This window comes from Hyaena hyaena, unplaced genomic scaffold (genome assembly GCF_003009895.1).
Source record: "Hyaena hyaena isolate Hyena2069 unplaced genomic scaffold, ASM300989v1 scaffold_1018, whole genome shotgun sequence".
Lineage (NCBI taxonomy): Eukaryota > Metazoa > Chordata > Mammalia > Carnivora > Hyaenidae > Hyaena > Hyaena hyaena.
Window position 1 is genome coordinate 516500 of NW_024081650.1, and position 22573 is coordinate 539072.

The 22573-nt window shown below is 36.6% G+C and overlaps 1 protein-coding gene across 1 annotated transcript in view; it reads right to left on the reverse strand.

Moving 5' to 3' along the window:
* ARHGAP42 (Rho GTPase activating protein 42) overlaps window positions 1–22573 on the reverse strand; it is a 268642-nt gene that overhangs the window by 155144 nt on the left and 90925 nt on the right. Inside the window, exon 3 of the mRNA XM_039221800.1 lies at window positions 20179–20240. Coding sequence (XP_039077731.1) covers window positions 20179–20240 — 62 coding nt within the window. The remainder of the gene's footprint in view (window positions 1–20178; window positions 20241–22573) is intronic.

Genomic DNA, 22573 nt, shown 5'->3' on the forward strand with positions numbered 1-22573 from the left:
AATTTTACTTTTGAAATCATCGTCAGAATAGCACATTCACTTCAAATACCCTAAAAAATGATAATATAACATTTAAATGTGGGTGTGGTTTGGGAAAAAGTATAACTAGAAGCAATTCCTTCTTTTGACCAATGACATCATCACAGAACTAAATGTAGAGCTTCTCAAAGGAAGTCAGTACTTATGAAGACATATAATGGTGGATATTCTGTAACCTAATAATCTCAATATTTTACACGGAAAGCCTGCATGACTCCTAAATTAAGAGTTAATAAAACAGACTTTTTCTTGTTAGAAAAATATCAGACTTCACTGGCTGTTGCTTAGTTCAAGGGCTTGTAGAACACTCCAAAGAAAATACTCCCTCTAGTAATACTTGGATTAAAATGGTGATTTGGGGGTTTGAGCCAATGAAGACACTAGGGAATTGCAGGCCTTAAGCAGACACAGCCTCTGTGATGTAAAGCTGAACCATATGTGGTGTTAGTTTCTCAATCACATAAATTTGGTGGAGGAAAGCCAACTAAGGAAGAAAATCTATTGTCTTGCTGTCTGCTGAGTTTAAGACAGCTCTGAAAAAGAAGCCTCTTAAGCAAGAGGTAGTCCACGATCAATTCAAAAACGCCTGCAGAAAAGGTAGAACAAAAGAAACAACTCTCCAAGTTCTCTTTCAAGGCAAGATCTTATTTAAGTTTTACAGTAAAAACAAAGACAAAACAGAAAAACACAACAACAACAACTAATTAACTGAAACAAACTGCACTTCTTGGCATAAAAGAAATATGTTGGTTTCTAATTCTTTCCTTCATCAAAAAGATTTCAGCATAACCCTACTTACAATCTGGGCTTAAAATTAATTAGCTATAGTATAGTGTGCTAGGAAGAAAAACAGAGCTTTGAAATAAATGGTATAGTATAGTGGGGAGGTCACCAGACTAAAAATCAGAGTTGGAAAATTGGTGTCTCTAGTCATGGCTACTACTCCCCTCTCACCTACCTGGATGCTAGGCTCCTCCTGTATCAAATGAGAAGACCAGCAAGCACTCCACTTCTACCATCATCCTTCACCCTCATTCACTCTTGGCTAACCAAAATGATGCCTAGTTTTTGTATCAGAGACTGGTATGCACAGATGAAGATGTTAATTCATTCTTGGAAGTTAGTTTCTGTTGCTACTAAATTATCTAATGATTTCCCACCCTCTGGTCATAAAAAATTACATTTGTGAACTGCAAAACTGCTCTGTTGGAAAAAAAGAAAACTGTACACAATGTCGAATGAGACCACACAGTCCACATGGGCACAGAGCAAAGCATTTTATAATGATAGAAGATCGTTCCTCTGAAAACATCTGGAAGTCTTTCATATTAAATCACTACAACTTACAAACAGCACAGGAATAATTCAGTCATTTCCACTATGGCTGAGGAAATTGAAGGATGAAGAGTTTTCAGAAGGAAATTTGGAAGATACAATTAACTAATGTTCTATTCTGTTTTAACATGAAAAGCTATGGAATTGTGGAAATGACACTGAAATTAATAGTAATCAGTTTTACTTATTACTATTATAAAAGGAGACTAAAAACTTGATGTACTTATCCCCCTCACACCCTTACAATCCACCAGTGATTCAAGAGAAATGTATCTGTGCAATGATGTTAGAAAAGTAAATGGCAAAAAACACTGAGAAATATTCAACAATCAGAAATTCCTAATTCTAAAGATACACCCTAAAATTTATAAATAAGCTGAAACTGAGGTAAGGTTATGCTTTAAGGAAATTCCAAGTTTTATTCCAGAGCCAAATTACTGAAAACAGTTGTAGTCTATGTAAGTAGTGAATTGTATCCTCAACTCCATGAGTATCAAATGTCACCCTCTAGACAGAGATTTTGATCCTACCTCAGTCCTATAGAAGGATTACCTCTGGGCAAATGGTTAAACAACTTTACACAAATGAATGTTTTATTCATACATTTCTATACTTCAAGGACGTCACTGAATGTTCACATTGGTAGCAGTATTTATCTAGATTAATAAATGAGAAAAATGGAATTTCTGCTCCAGAAATTATTTAAATCTAGAGTCACTAGAAATAAACTCATCATTTACCACTGAAGAATGTGGCTTTGATTAAGGTAAAATAAGAATGAATACATAGACAAAAAATCACTCAAGATATTTCCATTATAATAAAGTGTTGCTTCAAAGTACATTGAAAGGAAATGTAAACACATAGGAAGAGAATATTAAGTAGAAAAATAAATTGGGTCCTAGGGTAGCTCAGTCAGTTTAGCCTCTAACTCTTAATTTAGGCTCAGGGCATGATCTCACCATTCATGAGATTGAGCCCCATGTCGGGCTCTGCGATGACGGTGTGCACCCTGCTTGGTATTCTTTCTCTCTCCCTCTCTCTCTCTGTCCCTCCCCCACTCTTTCTCTTTCTCTCTCTCTCAAAATAAATAAAGAACATTTTTTAAAAAAAGAAAAAGAAGTTAGTGAAAAAGACAAGTAAGTTGAGTTTTTAAAAAGGCAATAAAATAGAGAAGATGTCTGCTGCCTCATTGGTTTTCTTTTACTTTTTACCTTTTTTTCTTTTTTTTGAGGGCATAGGGTAGGGAATATGACTTGTCTAGGCACACAAGAACTGTTTTACAGCAGCATTTTACTCCTACTGATAGAACAGCGGGATGATTCTTCATCATTTTGAACAGTCTGCCAAAAGTCAAACTCCTTCTTTCCCTCTACAGTTTACCAGCACTTGAAACTCAATTATCTGGAAAGTGGGAGATAGCATTTCCAAACTACATAATAAAGAAGTCTTACTCTAGTCATGTTTCCTATTTCTTTCCCTTGCCCACACTTTGTGCCAGGAGACAAATCTCTTTAGTATATCAGTAGGTTCCAGGCTTACTCAGGGCCTTGGCTCCTCCCACCTGAAGGATTTTAGGATCAACTCTTTTCAAAGCAAATCCTACACAGTTCAGGTTACCACAAAGTCTGAGTACTTCATTCCATACCCATCTCTCTCCATGTCCAGGATCCCCTTTTTGTACTTCTATCATGGTTCAACAAATCAGTGTTTTCTAAATGTTTCATGTTTACATTGGGCTTTTCTATAGAAGTAGACAGTAAGCCTTACCCCAAGGCTATGTAAGATCCTTTTCTTACATCTCTCCAGAGAGCTGGAAAGGAAAACACTTAATTTAAAAATAAAAACAAGGGGCGCCTGGGTGGCTTAGTCGGTTAAGCATCCGACTTTTGCTTAGGTCATGATCTCGTGGTTCGTGGGCTCGAGCCCCGTGTGATGCTCTGTGTTGACTGCTAGCTCAGAACCTGGAGCCTGTTTCAGAGTCTGTGACTCCCTCTCTCTCTGACCCTCCCCTGCTCACACTCTCTCTCTCTCTCTCTCCTAGAAATAAATTAAAAAAAAAAAAAACATTAAAAAAATAAAATAAAAATAAAAACAAAAACAAAACCTAATGATGGATGGTTAATCAAAAATAGTTCTGTTCCAAAACACAGACATAGGTATGTTTGTTACAACACATTCCTGGAAATCTTAAAGTGAATTTTATGCACTGGACCAATACTGAAATTAACAGCTACATTTATATTTCAAAACTGAAGATGTAACCAGCAATAAATTACAAAAGTAACAAAGAAACCACTCTAAGTCTCTACCTACTGAAAAAACATCAAACTATGCTTAGTTTCTAATTATTATGGAACATGGATAGATTAAAATAAAACTAAAATACTATAGGGGCGCCTGGGTGGCTCAGTCGGTTAAGTGTCCGACTTCGGCTCAGGTCATGATCTCACAGTTCGTGGGTTCGAGCCCCGCGTCAGGCTCTGTCCTCACAGCTAGCTCAGAGCCTGGAGCCTGCTTCAGATTCTGTGTCTCCCTCTCTCTCTGACCCTCCCTTGCTCACGTTCTCTCTCTCTCTCTCTCTCAGAAATAAATAAAAAACATTAAAAAAAACTAAAATACTATACTAGTATGCAATATCACCAATTTAACTTAGCACAAACTGATTCATTAGCTATAGTAATCACTTAACAATTTGTTTGCCTTCTTAAAATGGAGATAGTTTTCCTAAGGAATGATTTGAGTTCAAGTTTCTTTCATCTTTGGAAAGCTCTTTAAAACCTTCCAAAGAAATATAAATGGATGCTGTATATGGTCTGGCTAAAGTCCTTCCAAACTATCAAGGCTCAGCTTTCTCAGATATTCCCAACCAGACAAAACTTCCCACAAACCAAAGAACCATAGCACCTTGAACTTGTACCATAGCACACAGGACTTATCAGTCGACCTTGGATTTTCCTGTTTACAAACAAGCTCTAATTTACAAAAGCACAATTAATTTTGTCCTTTTGGAGGAATACATTTTCCAACACTCACCTGAGGAACAGGAAGCTCAGTCAAACAGTCCTTTTCTCCCTATACTTCACCTCTGTCACTTGACATTTCCTTCTCTACCTGTTGTGGCTGGCATATATAATTAAAGACCTGTTACAAAGCTACCTCCTCCACAAAGCCTTTCCACATCCTTCCAACTAAAAGTAACTTCTCCCTCTGAACTCCCTAACACTTTACTGTGCAGCTTTTCTACTTCCATCAGTTGGTGCATCACTGATGCTATTTATATACATCTCCACCAATAACTCAGCACCTAAGGAGAGAATACGTCTCTTACTCATTCGCTATGATATCTCTCATAGTACAGAGGCCATCAGATGACAAGGACAATGGGTGGATAATGGGTTAATAGGTGACTGTATTTACGCATGCTGGCCCCGGCCTGGCCAAGAAGCTAACAATATTAAAGTGAATTAGATAACTCTAGAGGAAGGAGGATGGCAGGAACAGGAAGAAGCACATTAAGGGGTAAATCGGCAGGCATTTTTAGCCTTTTCCATGCAATATAATTCTCCTTTCCTGTGGTCATCCCATGCTAGACCTGTTCTAAGTCTACTGAAGCCAATATGAATGGTTTGTAACTTATGAAATTGCTTCATGTAAGCAATCAATGGCATGCCAAGCTGGAATTCTGATGACATTCCCACAGACAGATGGTTATAATATTAGTTTGGTTCTATGAACTATCTACTCAATTACCAAAGACCTCATGCAATGCCCTGTGCATTGTTGGGGATGAAGACAAGTGGAAAAGCAGTATAGCAGTGTGTGGTTTAGAGCTGCACTTCTGGATACAGGTTGGTTTCTCAATTCTGCTACTTTTAAACATAGGTGGGCACCAGTGTTTCCATTTATAAAAGTAAGATGATAGAACTTAGTTCATATAGTGGATGTGAGTATTAAGTAAGAGAATGCAGAGATGCTGAACACAGTGTCTGACATACAGAAGGGGCTAAGCAACATTACTTAATACACAAATAGATTTCACCTGTATTAAATTCAGCAACCATTTCCTGAGCTTCAACTTAGTATCAAAAACAACATGAGGTATTAAGGAAGCCACCCCTTTCTTGAAAGCTTATTAAGTCTAAAAGACCAGTAAGTACCCACAGTTAACGTAAGTCAGATAATGTTAAGGGACACCCTACCAGATTAACTAGACATGGGCCCCCAGTAAACACATGGGTCCAGGGTTTCTCAGCTTGGGATATCCAGCAATATCTAGAGATATCCCACTGGGGATATGCCCCTGGGGGCACTGGGGCAGAGGTCTCCCATCAGTATTTAGTGGGTGGAGGACAAGGATGATGAACATCCTCCAATGCACAAGACAGTTCTCCACAGTAAGGAGTTACTTTGCCCTATGTGTCAATAGTCCCAGGTTGAGAATCCTACTCTCTTCCAACTGTAAATGACTGGAGTGCCAGGCCCCACATCTCTACCCACTGCCTGATTCACTTTTGATGAGACAGACATCCTGAGGCTTTGACAGTGTGGGAATCTGCCAGTGTTGTGTAATAGTTACTGCTCTTGTAGACTTTATCTTTCTTTTGTTCTAGGCCTAGCCTTCTACATGTTACCACATGCTCAACCAGGCAATGATCAGACCCTGCGAAGCTGCCTAAACTCCCAGTTTTATCATCCCCCACTGTGTCTCATCTTACCTCCTTTCAAGCCTCAGTTACAAAACAAAGAGAAGTTTGCATGTAAATATCAAACTATTCTCATTTTCTGAAGCTGGCAGTACAACCTTTTAAACATTTGTCTGAAAAGAATAGAAGGTAAAGAAAATTACTGTTAACTAACTCTTTCCAGTTAAAATAATGAACCTTCAAATGACTGAATTATCCACTGTATACACATACCTTAGATTACACTCTTGTTCCCACTACAATCATTGTTTTGGATCATTTAACAATTTAAAACAGATAGTATAAAAAGGTTGATGTCTTGACATTTTTTGCCCAAACAAGGATGTTCTTCATCAGTGTATTCTGAAACAGCTTCCTGTTGCTTTAAAACATTCATTGTCTGTTAACCTTCATGGATACAAAGCACATATATCCTCGCCCACCCCAACCACATCTAAAAGCAAATTTAAACCCTAAAGCTGTCACACCCACTAGGATAGCTTCTATCAAAAAATATGGAAACAGAATTAGGGTATATATTAGGCAGGATGAAGAGAAACTGGAATCTTGTGCACTGCTGGTGGGAATGTAGGGGAAACAGCATGGTGGTTCCTCAAAAGATTGAAAGGGATGGAAAGCAGGGTCTCAAAGGGATATTTACACAACCACATTCATAGCAGCATTATTCACCATAGCCAAAAAGGTGCAAACAACCGAAGTATCCATCATCAGATAGATGGATAAACAAAATGTGAGATACACCTATATACACAGAATTAATATCCAGTTTTAAAAAGGAAAGAAACCCCAACACATGCTACAACATGGATAAACTGTGAGGACATTATGCTAAGTGAAAAAAGCCAGTCACAAAAAGACAAATACTGTATGATTCCACTTACATAAAGTATCTAGAGTAATCAAACTCATAGAAATAGGAGAGGAGAATGGTGGCAGCTAGGGCTTGAGGGGAGGGGAATTGGGGAGTTGTTTAACGGGCACAGGGTTTCAGTTTTGTAAGATGATAAAGTTCTGGAGATGGGCTGCAAAATAATGAATATATTTACTGCGCGGTACACTTAAAAATGGGTAAGATGGTAAGTTAAATAATGTGTATTTTGCTGCAATTTTTGAAAAACACAAAGTTGTTAATGTTACTCTTAGGTATTCTCTTCATGGAATCATTAATGCAAAGTTCTTTACATATTTATAATTTTGTCAATTAAACCTCATCACTTTACTTACTCTCACTCTCAGCATAATCTCATCTAACCTCAAAAGTGAATTTAAACACCACTTATACATTGATGACCTCCACATTTCGTTTATAGCCCTGATTTCCTGTGACAGTGCCAGCTGCCTATCTAATATTTAAAATGTCTGAAATGAAATTCCTGAGAATAGCCACCACACATACCACTGTCCGCCACCACTGACCATTCCATCTGAGGATCCCCATTAGGACAAATGCCTGAGAAGTGGTTTTCAGCAGGTCGACTTTGCCCCCTAAGGGACAAAATGTTTGAAGACATGTTTGGTTGTTATAACGTGGTGGTGGTGGGGGGTGGAAGGGTTGTGAGAGATACATGAAGAGTGTAGGGGCCAGGGATATCGCTAACCATGCTGCAATGCACAGGACAGAACTCCTTAACAAAGATTTAACTGGCTCCAAATGTCTATCGTGCCAAGGTGGAGGAACCATTCCTATGAAGCATAACTGCCCCATTTCTTCCACAATCCATTTTTAATCAATCAGCAAATCCTACTGCTATTACCTATAAAATAAGCCCAGAATCTGATCACCTCTACCACTTTCACCCTGGTGTAAGTCACCATGGACTCTTACCTAATGGAATAACTAAAATAGCATCCTGACTCATATCCCCAGTTAGGAGATAAATATTCAGCCTTGTCCTCTATGCTCTATATTACACAACACTTAAGGTAATCCTTTAAAATTCTGCATCATGTTCATGCCACCCATTTCCTGAAAGACCCTTCCATAGAGCAAAAGACCAGTTTCTTGCAGGGCCCTAAAGACTCTTCACATGCCCCCATCACTCCACCCCATCCTGCTTTCTCTCTTCCCACTTCCCCATTTGCTCCTGAGCTTGAACTACATTGGTTTCTTTGCTGTTCCTTAAATACTCACAAAACACTCTCCAGCCTCAGGGTCTTTGCATTTGCTACTAAGTTGTGTGAGCTACTGTAAAAGCACTTCTGGGGTGCCTGGGTGGCTCAGTCAGTTAAGTGTCCAAGTCTTGATTTCAGCTCAGGTAATGATCTCAGGCTTTGTGAGATCGAGCCCTGGGTCTGCACTGACAGCGCAAAGCTTGTTTGGAATTCTCTCTCTCCTCTCTCTCTTCCCCTCTCCCACTTTCTCTCTCTCAAAATAAATAAACAGGGGAGCCTGGGTGGCTCAGTTGGTTGAGTGTCCCACTTCAGCTCAGGTCACGATCTTGTGGCTTGTGAGTTCAAGCCCCACATCAAGCTCATGGCTGTCAGCACAGAGTCTGCTTCAGATCCTCTGTACCCTCTCTCTGCCCCTCTCCACTTGATCTCTCTTAAAAATAAGCCTTTAAATAAATAAATAAAAAATAAATAAACTTTTTAAAAAATATATATATATTTTAAATTTTTAGAGATTTTTAAAATTATTTTTTAAATAATTAATTTTTTTAAATTATTAGAGAACTAACTGCTCTTTCTTTTGTCTGGTCTCTGCTTCAATGACACTAATCACTGAGGCCTTCCCTGACCACCCTACACTAGATCATAACTACCCCTCCAATTACACACTTAACACCATTAAAACACACCATTAAAACACATTAAAACATATCCTCCTTTATCTTCCTTTTTCCAGATTTCCAGAGTAAAAGGTACTGTCTTACTGACTCATTTACTTGGTATGTCTGTCTCTGCCAACTAGAAGACAGGAATATTTTGCCCACAGCTCTATTCTGGGCTCCTGAAGAAAAGCAATATATATTTGAATAAATTATTGAAATAGTTGGGAAAGATACCAATACAGAAAGTTACACATGTTTTGTTTTATAAATAAAAATGAAACTATGCTATGTGTACTGGTCTACACTGCTTTGCTATAAAGATACCTAAGTTCTACAATTGAGAGCTTCAATCTTTCAGCATAAGATGTAAGTAGAATCTGGTTTAACCTATCATTAATGTGTTCACTCTCTGAATGCTTATTCTTTCAGGAGAAACTAAAAAGAAACCAGATAGTTTTGGGGAATAGTTTATTTTTTTAATGTAAATTCCACAAAGGAGGTATTAAACATGGAGGCAGCTGTTGACAATGTTTAACAGAGTATACAGTCACAGAAGACACTCAAAACCAAAGACGTTTAAAACATATAGATCACACCTACTCCATGGATTCCCAAATTTCACTCCCTCACATACTACTTCCATGATTTTGGCCATATCCATGTCCCACATTTTATAAACTGATCCACTTCTTTTACTAAGCTTCCTCCAAGGCAATAATTTCTGTTAAATCCAGAGTTGTTCTTTATCCAATACACATTAAAACACATTATGATGGTATCCATTTTACACTTTGGGAAATGCAGAACATTCTTCATTTATAAAACAAAACAAAACAAAACAAAACTGTGAGGACCTTAGGGCTTTATTTGATGTCAACAATTCCCCAGAACTGAGACTTTCCGAACTTTGCACTCTGGTTTCATGCTGACTTGTGGAAAATGTACTTTATTTTCATTGCTTAAGTAGTATTGTTATATGTGGTGAGCAGAAATTACACAGTGGGTAAAATATAAAGTGAAAAAAAATGAAAAGTTCCAGATCAGTGGGGAAATCTTATTTTGACATGAGAGACTTAAATAGAAATACAGTAATTACTATGTAGAGCACTTTTCTGTCACCAGAAAGTAGTTAGATATGGTTATACAAATGAAGAGTACCTTAGTTTTTCGAACAGTGTTTGTATTGCTGAAATTATCTTAGAGATCCAAAAGTCTGGCAGAAATCTGGAAATATGGTTAAAGTGAGGTCTTCATAGGGTAACCACATTTTCCAAATGAAAAAAGGAAATATACTATCTTCAGGAGCAGCCTGTGGTTTACCACTACACTAGTAATGAGTTAATCAAATTTCTGTAAGTTGGGTTGTTACAGTAAATTCTCTGGCCTCTTGTCTAGCACAGTGGGCTAAAATCATTCTTTTTAACAGACTCATTGTATTTTTTTTCTATTTAGTTCTCCTTTAATATTATAAAATAAAGCTTTGTAATTTCATACACAAAAGTCCTGCACATCTTTTGCTGAGCTATTCTTAGGTAGCTTGTTCTTTTGTTGAAATGTGAGAATGTGTGGTGGTGTACAACAATCTAATTTATAACTATAAACCTAGATAGACTCTTATTTCTAATAAGTTCTTTGTAGATTTAGAATTTTCTATGTGGGATAATCACATCAATAAATGATACGATGAAATAAACAAAATTAACTCAGAGCTGTTTTATGCCGTTGGTTTTATTTTACTCCGCAGACTTGGGCCTTCCAAAACAATATCGAATTTAAACCAGAATAGTGTACATCCTCCTCTATTGATTTTTAAAGTGAAAGTTTCTAATGTTTGGATGAATGAACATTGCATTTTCTAACTCCTGTAAAATTTCAGACACAATTCACGGCCATAGTATTCTGTTCACATGACAATGTTAACTGGGAATTTCTTAAGGTCATTACTATGCTGTAATATGTAAGAGTTGGGTAATTTCCAAATCACAATAATTCCCTTGTGTCTGAAAATAGACCTGTTATTCAGAGGAACACATGCAGCATACCCTCAGCCTTGGGTCCCCTTAGCCTTAGGTCAAGGGTCTTTTAGTGACCTGGGCTGCGCTGATCAGAGCTCATTTTAAAGTTCTGTTTTGTTTTGTTTTGTTTTTTACTTTACTATGGGAAATTAGACAGGCCCTCTCCAGACAGAACTTCTGCAAGGTATAGTGGCAAAGTTTAGGACTCACCTTGTGAAAGAAGCTAAGAGAATGAAGCTGACAAAGAAATGAAAGGCAAAAAGACTCTTGGAGACCTCAGAGTCTATTATTCTAGCTGCTCCAGAATATCACATGCAACAGAGTATTGCCCACAGGTAAATGAAATACCTCAGTGTCTTCCCTGTCAATTGACTATTTGCCTTGCAAATGAATGTAATGGGTGACACACAAATAACAAATCGCAATGTGAAATAACACAAGGCATCTTAGTAAGAATCCACTAAGTCAAACTTTTGTGTTTTAATTATAAATTCTTGTCTAAGACAAATGGCAAGTTTCTGAATAATTTCTTATTTTTGATCAGTATTATAACTTTCAGTAAAATATTAATAAGTTGTTATACTTACTTTTATAAAATGTTACCATTAGAAGAAATTGGGTAAAGAATACATGGGATTTCTGTATTAGTCTTAGTAATTATGTGTGAATTTATAATTATCTCAAAATTTTAAGAAAAAGCTTTCATTCCGATTTCTTCTGATGGTAATTAAATTTGTAACTTCTTCAGTAGTACATGAACACTATGACTATGGTTTAATTACAAACAAGGACAAAAACATTCTGCTCGCTGAAGAATACCTCAGTCTCTTATTTCTGAGTATCTCCTTGGTTTGTCACCTAATATTTTCCAACCATTAGCTTTGTTATGTTATTGAAATTTCACTTTATGATATCTTTTACCAATGTTTTTCTAGTCTACGTTATGTACACTTAGGTTTATTTTCTCTGCCCTTTAAAATAAAATGCCCCCCTCCCCCATCCAGGCCTTAAATAACTTTTGTGGGATGGTTACACAATGATTTTTATATACATTTTACCTTGTATCCTATCAAAGTATCTTTGTACTTCCTATTGAAAAAAAAATCAGAACATGGTTTATAAGTATAATGAAAACTAGCACATCCCCGTTTCCCACTGAAAAACAAGGGCCGACATTAGAGTAAAGGTATTTTTGAAAATGCAAAGGTAAAAATAGATTTCAACATGATGTGTAATGATACGATTCCAAAGTAAAGAAGGCTATAGACTCCTGGGATACAAAGCAGAGGCCGGAAGATGTAGGAACTGGAGATGGGAGGACGGAGATGGGCAGCGCAGGCGCACGTCCCAGCAGCAGGCCACTGCAGCCTGTGTGGGCGGCGACAGCCCTAAGCAGCAGAAACCTTCACACCCAAAGAGTCGTGCCAAAGTAACAAAACTAAAAAGGAAATCTTCAATTACAGTTTATATTTGGACAGAGAAAACATGTAAAAGTTTTTTATTCAAGTGTCCTATTTCAAATTAATTGTTAAAATACCACTGTCTGATGGAAAAGTTTTCTTTTAAATCCTTCCATACAGTCAAGATTAATCTTAAGAAAATAAAGGGATCTTGGGAAACAGGAAAATATAAAGATTAGATACTTAGAATCACGTGTTCATTTACAAATCTTTAAATCTAGAAATTTGATACATACCCATGAAATATTAGCTGTGGAAATGGCATAAGACACACACACACACACACACACACTCACACACACACACACACACTCACACTCACAAATCATACCCAGGTATTAGTGAAACTGATATACCAAAATATAAATAAACTTGTAAATTTGCACCAGCTAATTTCACTGACTGCTAGCCATGACAGCAGTACTTCTAACTGCATACAAATCTTAATCTTACACAGGAAAATACAATCTTCCTTCCAAGTATTCTTTTTCAAGAGCTAATACAGAACATGACCATCAAGTCTGAGATTTATCTCTTATTCCCCTTTCTTATACTCTGGGATAGAAATGTCAACAAGCAGCAAAACTGATAAAAAGCAGCCTGCCAGGCTGTATAATACCTACTAAGAGACCACTGTATAATACCTACTAAGAGAAATTTTTAGAATTTTGACAGACATTTCCAGTTGTTAAGTGTCCCACGTCTTTTTCAGTTTAAAATCAAAAGACGTTAATTCCCAATTATGAACACTGTTAAGGATTTTCTGAAATTCTAGCAATTACCTATTCAAGTCCTTCAGACTAAATTAATGAATTTTACTCAAAAAAAGTTTATTTCTCTTAGACTTGTCTAATGAACTAAAAGTAAGTCAAACAACCTGAGAAATGGTTAATGTTGATAACTCTCAACAACCACCTTCTCTTTTTCTGAATTTGGTAACTAAGCACTATGAAATTTATGCCAAAAGGTTAAATAAAGGAAATCATCTTTAATCAAGGGAAATAAGGACATGTAATTTTTGACATTTAAAACATTCTCCAGGGGCACCTGGGTGGCTCACTCGGTTAAGCATCCAACTTCAGTTCAGGTCATGATCTCATCAGTTCATGGGTTCAAGCCCCGCAATGGGCTGTGCTGACAGCTCAGAGCCTGGAGCCTGTTTCAGATTCTGTGTCTCCCTCTCTCTCTGACTCTTCCCTGCTCACGCTGCTTCTCTCTCTCTCTCTCTCTCTCTCTCTCTCTCACACACACACACACAAATAAATAAAAACGTTAAAAAAAATTTTAATAAAATAAAACATTCTCCAATTCCATGAATCTGTGATTCAAAGATGGTGATGGGAATGGGGTTGCTGGTAGGGAGATTGGGGGATGGTGATGGGCATGGGGTTGCTGGTAGGAAGGTTGGGGGATGGGACTTAAATAGGTTTATTGCGTATTTTTGACTCCCACATGCCAGAATATGACATGGGAAATGTCAATTGATTGATGGATTGAGTTTTTGCTGAAATATATGCCTCTTTAATTATGATGAAAATTTTGAAAATTAATCTAATTTCAAAATATATAATGCCTGTGTTCTTCCCTAAATTTTGAAAGACATTAAAATAATATACCTAAAACACTTACCAGAGCATCTCACATATTATGTTAACAATACATATTTGCCATTGTTATTACGCAGCTTTTAATTAAATAGAGTCTTAGTTTTTAACACTATGGATTATGTGAAGGCTCTGGAACTCAACAGATGGGGTTTAAATCCTCACAGTACCACGTATTAGTTATGTGTCTTTGAGTTTGCTCTTCTTTAAAATGGGTATATTAATAACATACACCTCAGAGGGTTCTGTACAGATTAGTTAAAAATATAAAGTAACTGTAGCAGTGCCTGGTACCTTGAAAACACTCCAGGTCAACTATTATCTTTAGCAGTGCTTCCCAATAGAAATATAATGCAAACCACCTAATAACTAACACATTTCAGGGGCTCAATAACCACATAAGATATGTCTAAAGTATTAGGCATCACATATTTTTTAAATATCTTGAAACTCATACCAGCTCAAAATCTTGTATTAATACCCAAGTAATTCACATTAGGGGTTAGTTTTTTCCTTTTTGAATAAAGATCTAATTTTGTTAGAACATAAAAAGAGAAACGAAGACCAGTTTTGATTTTACCCCTATTAATCCTTATGTTGGATTGTTTAAACTTTTAAAAATTGTAAGAAAGGAATACAGAGGCTTTAATACTCTTATAAAAGAAATTACTCTTAAGGTTGTAAATTTCCCCTCCCTGACCTTCATGATTTTTTTTTTTTGTTCCTAAAATAATACCCAGACACCGAGCCAATTTCAGGAAAATACTTCCAGTAGACAAGGATTAAAAAGACTGATCGGAGCGGTGAATAGAATGAACATAAATCCTGGGAAACCTAAAGCAAAATTTGTAACTTACACAGATCAAATATGAATGTTGTAGATGTTAATGGTGGGGAAAAAAGAAGTTTCTTATGTTAATCAAAATGAAAACTATAAGAAATAAGTTCATCTGTACAAATTCTTCAAGATAAACATTGGCTAAACTATTCTGAAGCTATGGCTTCCTCAGTTGGTGACAAAAATATAGCTAAGGAAAAAGTCTGTACTGCTACACAAACACCCCATATTCATCAAAGTAAGGGACTCAGAGTACCCAGAATATAAGGGAAGGGAGAGAGAAGCAACATAGGGGTCCCTCCATCTTGAAGAACCCTGCAGTCCCTGGGTCCACATACTATATGTTTCTATTTATTATCATCCCACATCTCTATTACAGCCACATGAATAAACTGGACTTTGAGCAAGCTGTCCAAACAGCTTCCTCCTGGTTCTCCTATTGATCAAAATCTCCTTTGTTGATTCTACCTCATCTGACCAAAGTCTGGACTCAAGGCACCTCAAGGCTCAATCTTCCCACCTTTTCTCATCAGTCTACACACTCACAGACTGGGTGATCTCATACATTCCCATAGCTTTAAATTCCCTCTACAGGTTGACAACTTCAAAATTTATGTGTTCCCCTGAATTCCAGACTCATATATTCAGATGCTCCCTAGACACAGCTACTTAGATACCCAGTGGGCATCTAAGTAGATTCAAAATTTAACTATTTTCTCCCCGTTTCCTTCTTTATCTCAGTAAGTCACAGTACCCTTGACCAGCTGCATTATTTTTCTTTTTAGCACTTCCACATCAGATATAATTTGTTGAATGTCTGCCCAGTAGAATGCAAGCTCCGTAACAGCAGGTATTTATGTCACAATACACAAGGATTAAAGGGGACTAATTTAAGCTGTATGAAAAGTGCAGACCCCCAGGGGAGTATTTGGGCTCACATGTGAATGACAAGATGGAATTAGTCTTGAGAGAATATAAATAAGGACAAGGCAGAGAAAGGCTCTTCAAGGCAGAGGAAAGGACAATGAAAATTTCTGAGTCCATAAGAAGCTTGTAGAGACCATTAAGAGGAGTAGAAATAAAGCCAGTGGGGATAGAGGGCAGAGAACATGGAAGTACATACTGAGAAGGAAAGAATGATGAGTAGAGTATAATTCCAGGAATACAGATAGAGGGCATGTCAGGTAGGAGGGCCTGAAGGCAAAAAAGTTAAATTCAGTACTTTAATGCCAATAAAGCCTCAATGAGCATTTCCTGCTAGGGCATTCTCTTGGTATATTAGTATTTATTCAAATTAATTTTGAACAGCCTGGACCAAAGTGGTAGCATTTGCACAGCTAAGTTAGCTGTGATCTGAAGTAATGAGGGTGGTTCCTATGGTGACATGAAAACTAAAGAGACCTTACCACAAAGTTTATATGGCTTAGATGCTCCTCCTTGCACTGGGGACAGGCTCAGAGTCCTTACAACAGGCCATATGATCTAGGACATCTCTAATCCTTAAAGTGCTGCATTCTATGTGGAAAAATTTTAATCTTTTCAATAAAGATGCACTTAAAAAAAAGAGCCCGTGCCACTAATCAATACCAATAACCTCACTGTAAGTAAATAGACATTTTACTAAGACCACTCAAATGGCTATTAAATCACTTCTTATATTTGTGTCAATAAACAGCTGTGCCTGCATAGCCACATGATGGCAGATGTCAGTCAACATATTGAAAAATATTGCATCATGGAAGTCTGTCTTCCCAGTAGGAAGTAAGAGACAGGATAAACTATACCCTCAAAAGTTTCTGAAGTGGATATTTTCTTCTTGTCTCTGAGTCACTTTCTTGTTGCATTAAAACTGCATTTTTAGTTGCTTTAGCAGAAATTTTTAACTCAATACTTCATTAGTAAGGAATTAAGAAGAGGTCCCATTTATTAAAAAAAAAATCTAATTTCTTTGGGTGTTTTTCCTGAAAACGGGCTTTACTTTGTTGTTGTTAATGTTTACTTATCTTTTAGAGAATGAGAGTGACAGAGCATGAGCGGGGGAGGTGCAGAAAGAGAGGGAGACAGAAGCCGACACAGGTTCCAGACTCTGAGCTGTCAGCACAGAGCCCAACGCGGGGCTCAAACTCACAGATTGAGAGATCATGATGTGATCTGAAGTTGTACACTTAACTGACTGAGCCACCAAGGAGCCCCTGCAAACAGCCTTTAGATTACCTAGATGATGTATTCATCTTATTAAGTACAGTAAATCACTGGAAACGAGAGAATCTATTTAAACTGCTAGGTGTCTTCTATCATCTTCTTGTGATTTTATTTTTTAGTCACTGTTCTAACATATTTAAGTTGTGGCCAAATTCAATTAATATAAAATAAATCATGACTTATCATGAAAAAAAACAACTATCAAATACAGAACTCCTTTATACTTTTAGTACATTTAAAATAGTCTACTTCTTAAATGAAGTACTAATTTTTAAAAGAAATTCTTCAAGAGTACCTTGGTGGCTAAGTTGGTTAAGCATGACTTTGACCCCTGTGTCAGGTTCTGTGCTGACAGCTCAGAGCCTGGAGCCTGCTTCAGATTCGGGCTCCCTTTCTTTCTTCCCCTCCCCTGCTTGTGTTCTGTCTGTCTGTCTCTCTCTCTCTCAAAAAATAAACATTTAAAGAAATGTTTTTAATAAAAAATAAAATAAATTCTTCAGCACATCTTTGCACATAACCTGCTAATAGGTATACCTTCAGTTGTAGTAACATCATATAACTGGAAGTGTTTATTCCAATACTTAGATTTGTGTGTTTAATAACTACTATTATATAATCTTTTGGGGCATGCAATCCATTAGGCTTTTATCTGTAGATTTTGCTTCATTATTTTGCATTCTTTATTTCAGAACTTCTCTGAAACAACAGGTAAGGAAATCAAAACCTGCAATACTACTTTACTCATGAATGCAGAATTTCTTCCTTGCCCCAACATGAGAAACATGGCTGAAGGGAGAAATGAAGATGTCTGAAACACTAAGAGCTAGTGTTTCAATCTCCATTTCCACTTCCTATATGATATTCTACCACATTCCACAGCCATTTCTTCTTGTTGGTCTCTCTCCTTTCTTTAGTCTTCATTTTGGATGACCTCAATATTCTGCTCATAAAACATCCAAACCTCTAAGCTTAGCCTTCTTGATTCCTAAAGTCTGTCTCCCTGTTTAGCCACATCTTAACTTCTTCATTATCTGGACCAACTCCACTGCCAAGTTCAGTATGTTTCAACCCCTACTCCTGATCACAACTTCCTGATCTTAGAATTTCTTTTATTGCTAGTGAACTGTCAACATAGTGAAGTAGTCCTGCTTGCCCTCTGCTTTTTAAGGCCATCAATAACCTTCTGCATCAGTTATTACTGTATTCAGTCAATACTCATTTTCATATTATACAAATCCATGTCCCTGTAATCCAGCACATCTTCTGTACTCACCCCTTGAATCTGACCTCCCAACTGTTCTTACTGCTCAGTCCATGGCTCTGGGTATTGTTAAAAAAATCTACAAAAGCATGGCAATTAGTCTTTCCTTGACATATTTATGATGTCCACTTTCAATGGCTCATTATCGCTAACCATAATCCCTTTTCTTTTATGTAACTTGCTCTTGGCTTTCTAAACTATTTCTATAAACTCCTCTCACATTTCTTTGGCTCTTTTCACTCCTACAAACTATAACATACTTTCCCATATTCCTTCAATACATTTTCTAAAATTATAGCCCATGCTATCTGGCTTATCATTCTCCTGAAGTACTTGCACAGGATTTGAATAATAACCTCATTCAACCCTGAATCGTATATTCCCCTGGCTTCCACACCATTTACAACTCTATTTTCACATCTCTCTAACCACTTTTTCCCATTTTCATCATCAGCTCCTCTCTGGGCCATAAGGTACCTCCTACTCATCTCCCCATCAAACTTGGACTTCTATTGCACAGTTCATAAAACTGGACTGAAGATTATGAATACAGTACTTAAAAGTATACAATTTAATCTTAAGACTGCAATCAAACTTCCCTCCATGAAAAAAGCTTTCTCTGATCCCCCGTCCCCCCAGAAAGGGTAAGTGTCCCATAATGGCTCATATGTATCTAACACAGATTACACTCTACTGGGACCAGACCATGGTAGGTTGATGTTTCCTAAAAAAATATAGTCATCCTGAGACTCACCTTATCTATATCTCACATGGCCACCAAATTAATCTCTCCTAAATCCCACATTGATTTTCCTATTCTTTTCAATAACTAGCAATTTTGCCCTTCTGTAAAACATACCAAAACTTTTTAGCCCAGCTCTTATACCCCACTTATGATCAAAACTTCCAGTCAATCCTTAAATACTCTCTGAGAACTATCTGTCTTATTCTGCAAATATATACAGTACTTTCTCCCACCCTATGGACTCTACTCAAGTTCATTTATATGACTGCCAAGTAATAATTGTGTGATTCTTCCTTAGCTCAGGCAATATTCCTTGAGTCAAGGCCATCCTCCCGAAACTGTTCTCCTTATCTAATTAGCAGAATGACACCACATTTAACGCACATTTAATGCACTATATACATATGTGTATATATAATTCCCCAATAGAATGGTGAAGCCAGTGATAAAGATGACATTCTAAACAAGGCTGGAACCCTCACTGTAAGTGACGATCAACATTTTTATTACCACCAACATTTACTATGTGCCAGTAAATGGCACATAGTACCATGTGCTGCTACAAATGCTTATGACAATCCTGTGGAATATGTACTACTTTTCCCATATACAAATGGGAAGCCAAAGTCATAGACAGAGGCCTTCACAGAAATTTTAACAAAATGGGTACAAGAATTGAATAGGTAAATGGATAAATGTATTATAGTAACTATGCCGTGAGACTGTCACATTAAGTTAATCCATCAACCTGAAATGCTTTCCCCACTCTTCCAAGCCAGCAGAAGACCCAAGATCCTCCTAGCCTTTAAGACCCAACTGAAATGTTACCTTTTGAAGAAGGAATTACTTGCTCCTTCTATAAATTGTCTTTAATACTTAGAATGTATCTTTATTATAACACTAAAGTTATTTAGAGGTTACTCAGAATAGGTTCTAATGACAATTCAATATTTTTAGTTCTCAAAAGAATTAACCGGAAAACAAAATGAATATAATTTACACCTGATGAACAAATGAAATAAACAGAAATGGTATATATCATTAGCACTAATTGATAATCATACTCAGAAATCTTTTCTGTAACATTTACTACATGTATCAAATATGGGGTCTGGTATGGCTAAGTCTAATTCAGAAGTCTGGCCTTTCTTTCAATATGTCCAAACAAAGTTTTATTCTGAAGAAATGAGGAACAGACTTACCAGTCTCCTCCTTTCTTCTTCTACTGCAATGAGTAGTCTTGCAAATTCCTTTAGTGACTGAGCTATTTAGAAGATTAAAAAAAAAAAAAAACATTAACCTTTTTTCATTGTTAGTATCTAATTACACAGGAATAAACATGACAATGAGGCTAGTTATAATATGTATGTATTCTGTGGTTTTATGTTTCCATAAGCATAGAACAGTATACCCAATAAGATCTCAACAACTAACACCTACAGATAACACTAGGGAAATACAGTATATGTGTGTAATGTATAAAACTTATATCAATAAATAAAAGTTTATAACTGAAATTTCTTCTAAACAGAATCCTACAAATAATGAATATATTAAATCTCTAAGAAGCAATAAATCCAGTACGATTTAGATGTACTTATTAGCAGCCAGTAATGCAACATCTCAATAGTTACAGATACTTAAAACCATATTCTGTATTCTGTATTACTCAGATATCAAGGTAGTTTAGACCTTGGGTAGTAAGTGTGGTCAGAAGGACCACCAACATCAGCATTTGGAGAGCTTGTTAGAAATACAGACTAAAGCCTCATCTCAGTTTCTGCATTTTAATAAGATCCTCAAGTGATCCGTCTGCATATTAAAGTTGAGAAGCACTGTTCTTTTTTCTTTTTTAGCTTTTACTTAAATTCTAGTTAGTTAATATACAGTGCAATATTAGTTTCAGGTGTACAATGTAGTGATTCGTCACATAAGTACAAAACCCAGTGCTCATCACAAGTTCAGATAACTTTCTAAAGAAGCACTGCTTTAGAAAGCTATCAGAACTATATTGCCCTGGCTTGGGGAAAAGATCAAATACTCCTAGAAACACTGGGAGAATAAACCAAAATGTAAACCAGGAATTACAGTAGCGTATTTTTTAAAAAGTATAGTCTCAAATGGAAATTGTAAGATAGTAATTCATCCACATCAATTTCTATACCTTATATTTAATATAACTAAAGTTGGAATGTTTTGATTACAAAACTAACAAACCAAGTAAGGTGAAGACAAAACTTATTTCTATTTAAGCTTTTTAAAAATGTTTTTATTTATTTTTGAGAGAGTGAGAGAGACAGAGTACGAGTCAGCAAAGGGCAGAAAAAGAGAGGGAGACACAGAATTCAAAGCAGGATCCAGGTTCTGAGCTGTCAGCACAGAGCCCAATGTGAACCTCAAACTCACGAACCACCTCAGGAACCGAGATCATGACCAGAGCTGAAGTCGGAAGCTTAGCCGACTGAGTCACCCAGGCACCCCTCTATTTAAGGCTCTGAACCTTCCCTTCTTCTACATCTTTATTCTTTAGGCTACCTACATCTTCCTACATCCATACTAATATTGAAAACATTTTCTAAGACCAGAGGTCTAATAAGTCTGGCTTACAACCTATAATAAAAGCAGGTAAGTGAGGAAAATAAATCAAGACTCACATAACAGAACTTATTAAGAAAAAGAATATTTTCCATTCAAGAATTTAAAATTATAGGGGCACCTGGGTGGCTCAGTCAGTTGGGCGTCCGACTTTGGCTCAAGAAATGATCTCAGGGTTCGGGTTCGAGCCCTGCGTCGGGCTCTGTGCTGACAGCTAGCTCAGAGCCTGGAGCCTGTCTCCAGATTCTGTATCTCCCTCTCTCTCTCTGACCCTCCCCTACTCACGCTGTCTCTCTCTCTCTCAAAAATAAATAAAATATTTTTTAAAAATTTTAAATTACAATCTATGGTTTTTCATTCCATTCTTTTTAGAACTTAGTAGTTGGCTTATGCTAACTAAACTGGTTTGGAATGCTATCACTATGATTACTTCATACTGGATTTTATTCACAGTTGCCAAAAGAGAAGTCAAAGAATTATATGGGATACTCAGATTAATCTGATAAACACATTAATGACCTTAGAGTAAATATAACATTTTTATTTAGAAAATTGAATTTTAATTTCTGCAAAAATACAATGCTACAATACAACCTAGTTGTGACAACAGTAAACTGAACAGAAAAATATTTTACAAATATGTAAAAAGTTCAATGGAGTACATAATAGCATACTATATTTTTGTACTTGGGGTAAAGAAAGCATTCCATCACTCTGACAACTATCTATTGCCACTGAAAACTCTATTGGTGAGCCTGAAAAAAAAGTCAAAAAAGTTTTGGATAATGGAAGGCATTATCTACAGAGAAAGAAACCAAGAGGTTTTGCTACAGTTTGTGCTACAGGAATTAGAAGCAGCAAATACTCCTGAAGGGGAGAAAATAAGAGATGAAAGAGAGTAGTTGAAAGTCTGTTTAAGAAACACGTTAATCCCAGATTTCAAACTCAATGCCTCCTAAGCTTTTTAATTAAAAAAAAAAAAAAAAAAAAAAAAACTACTTT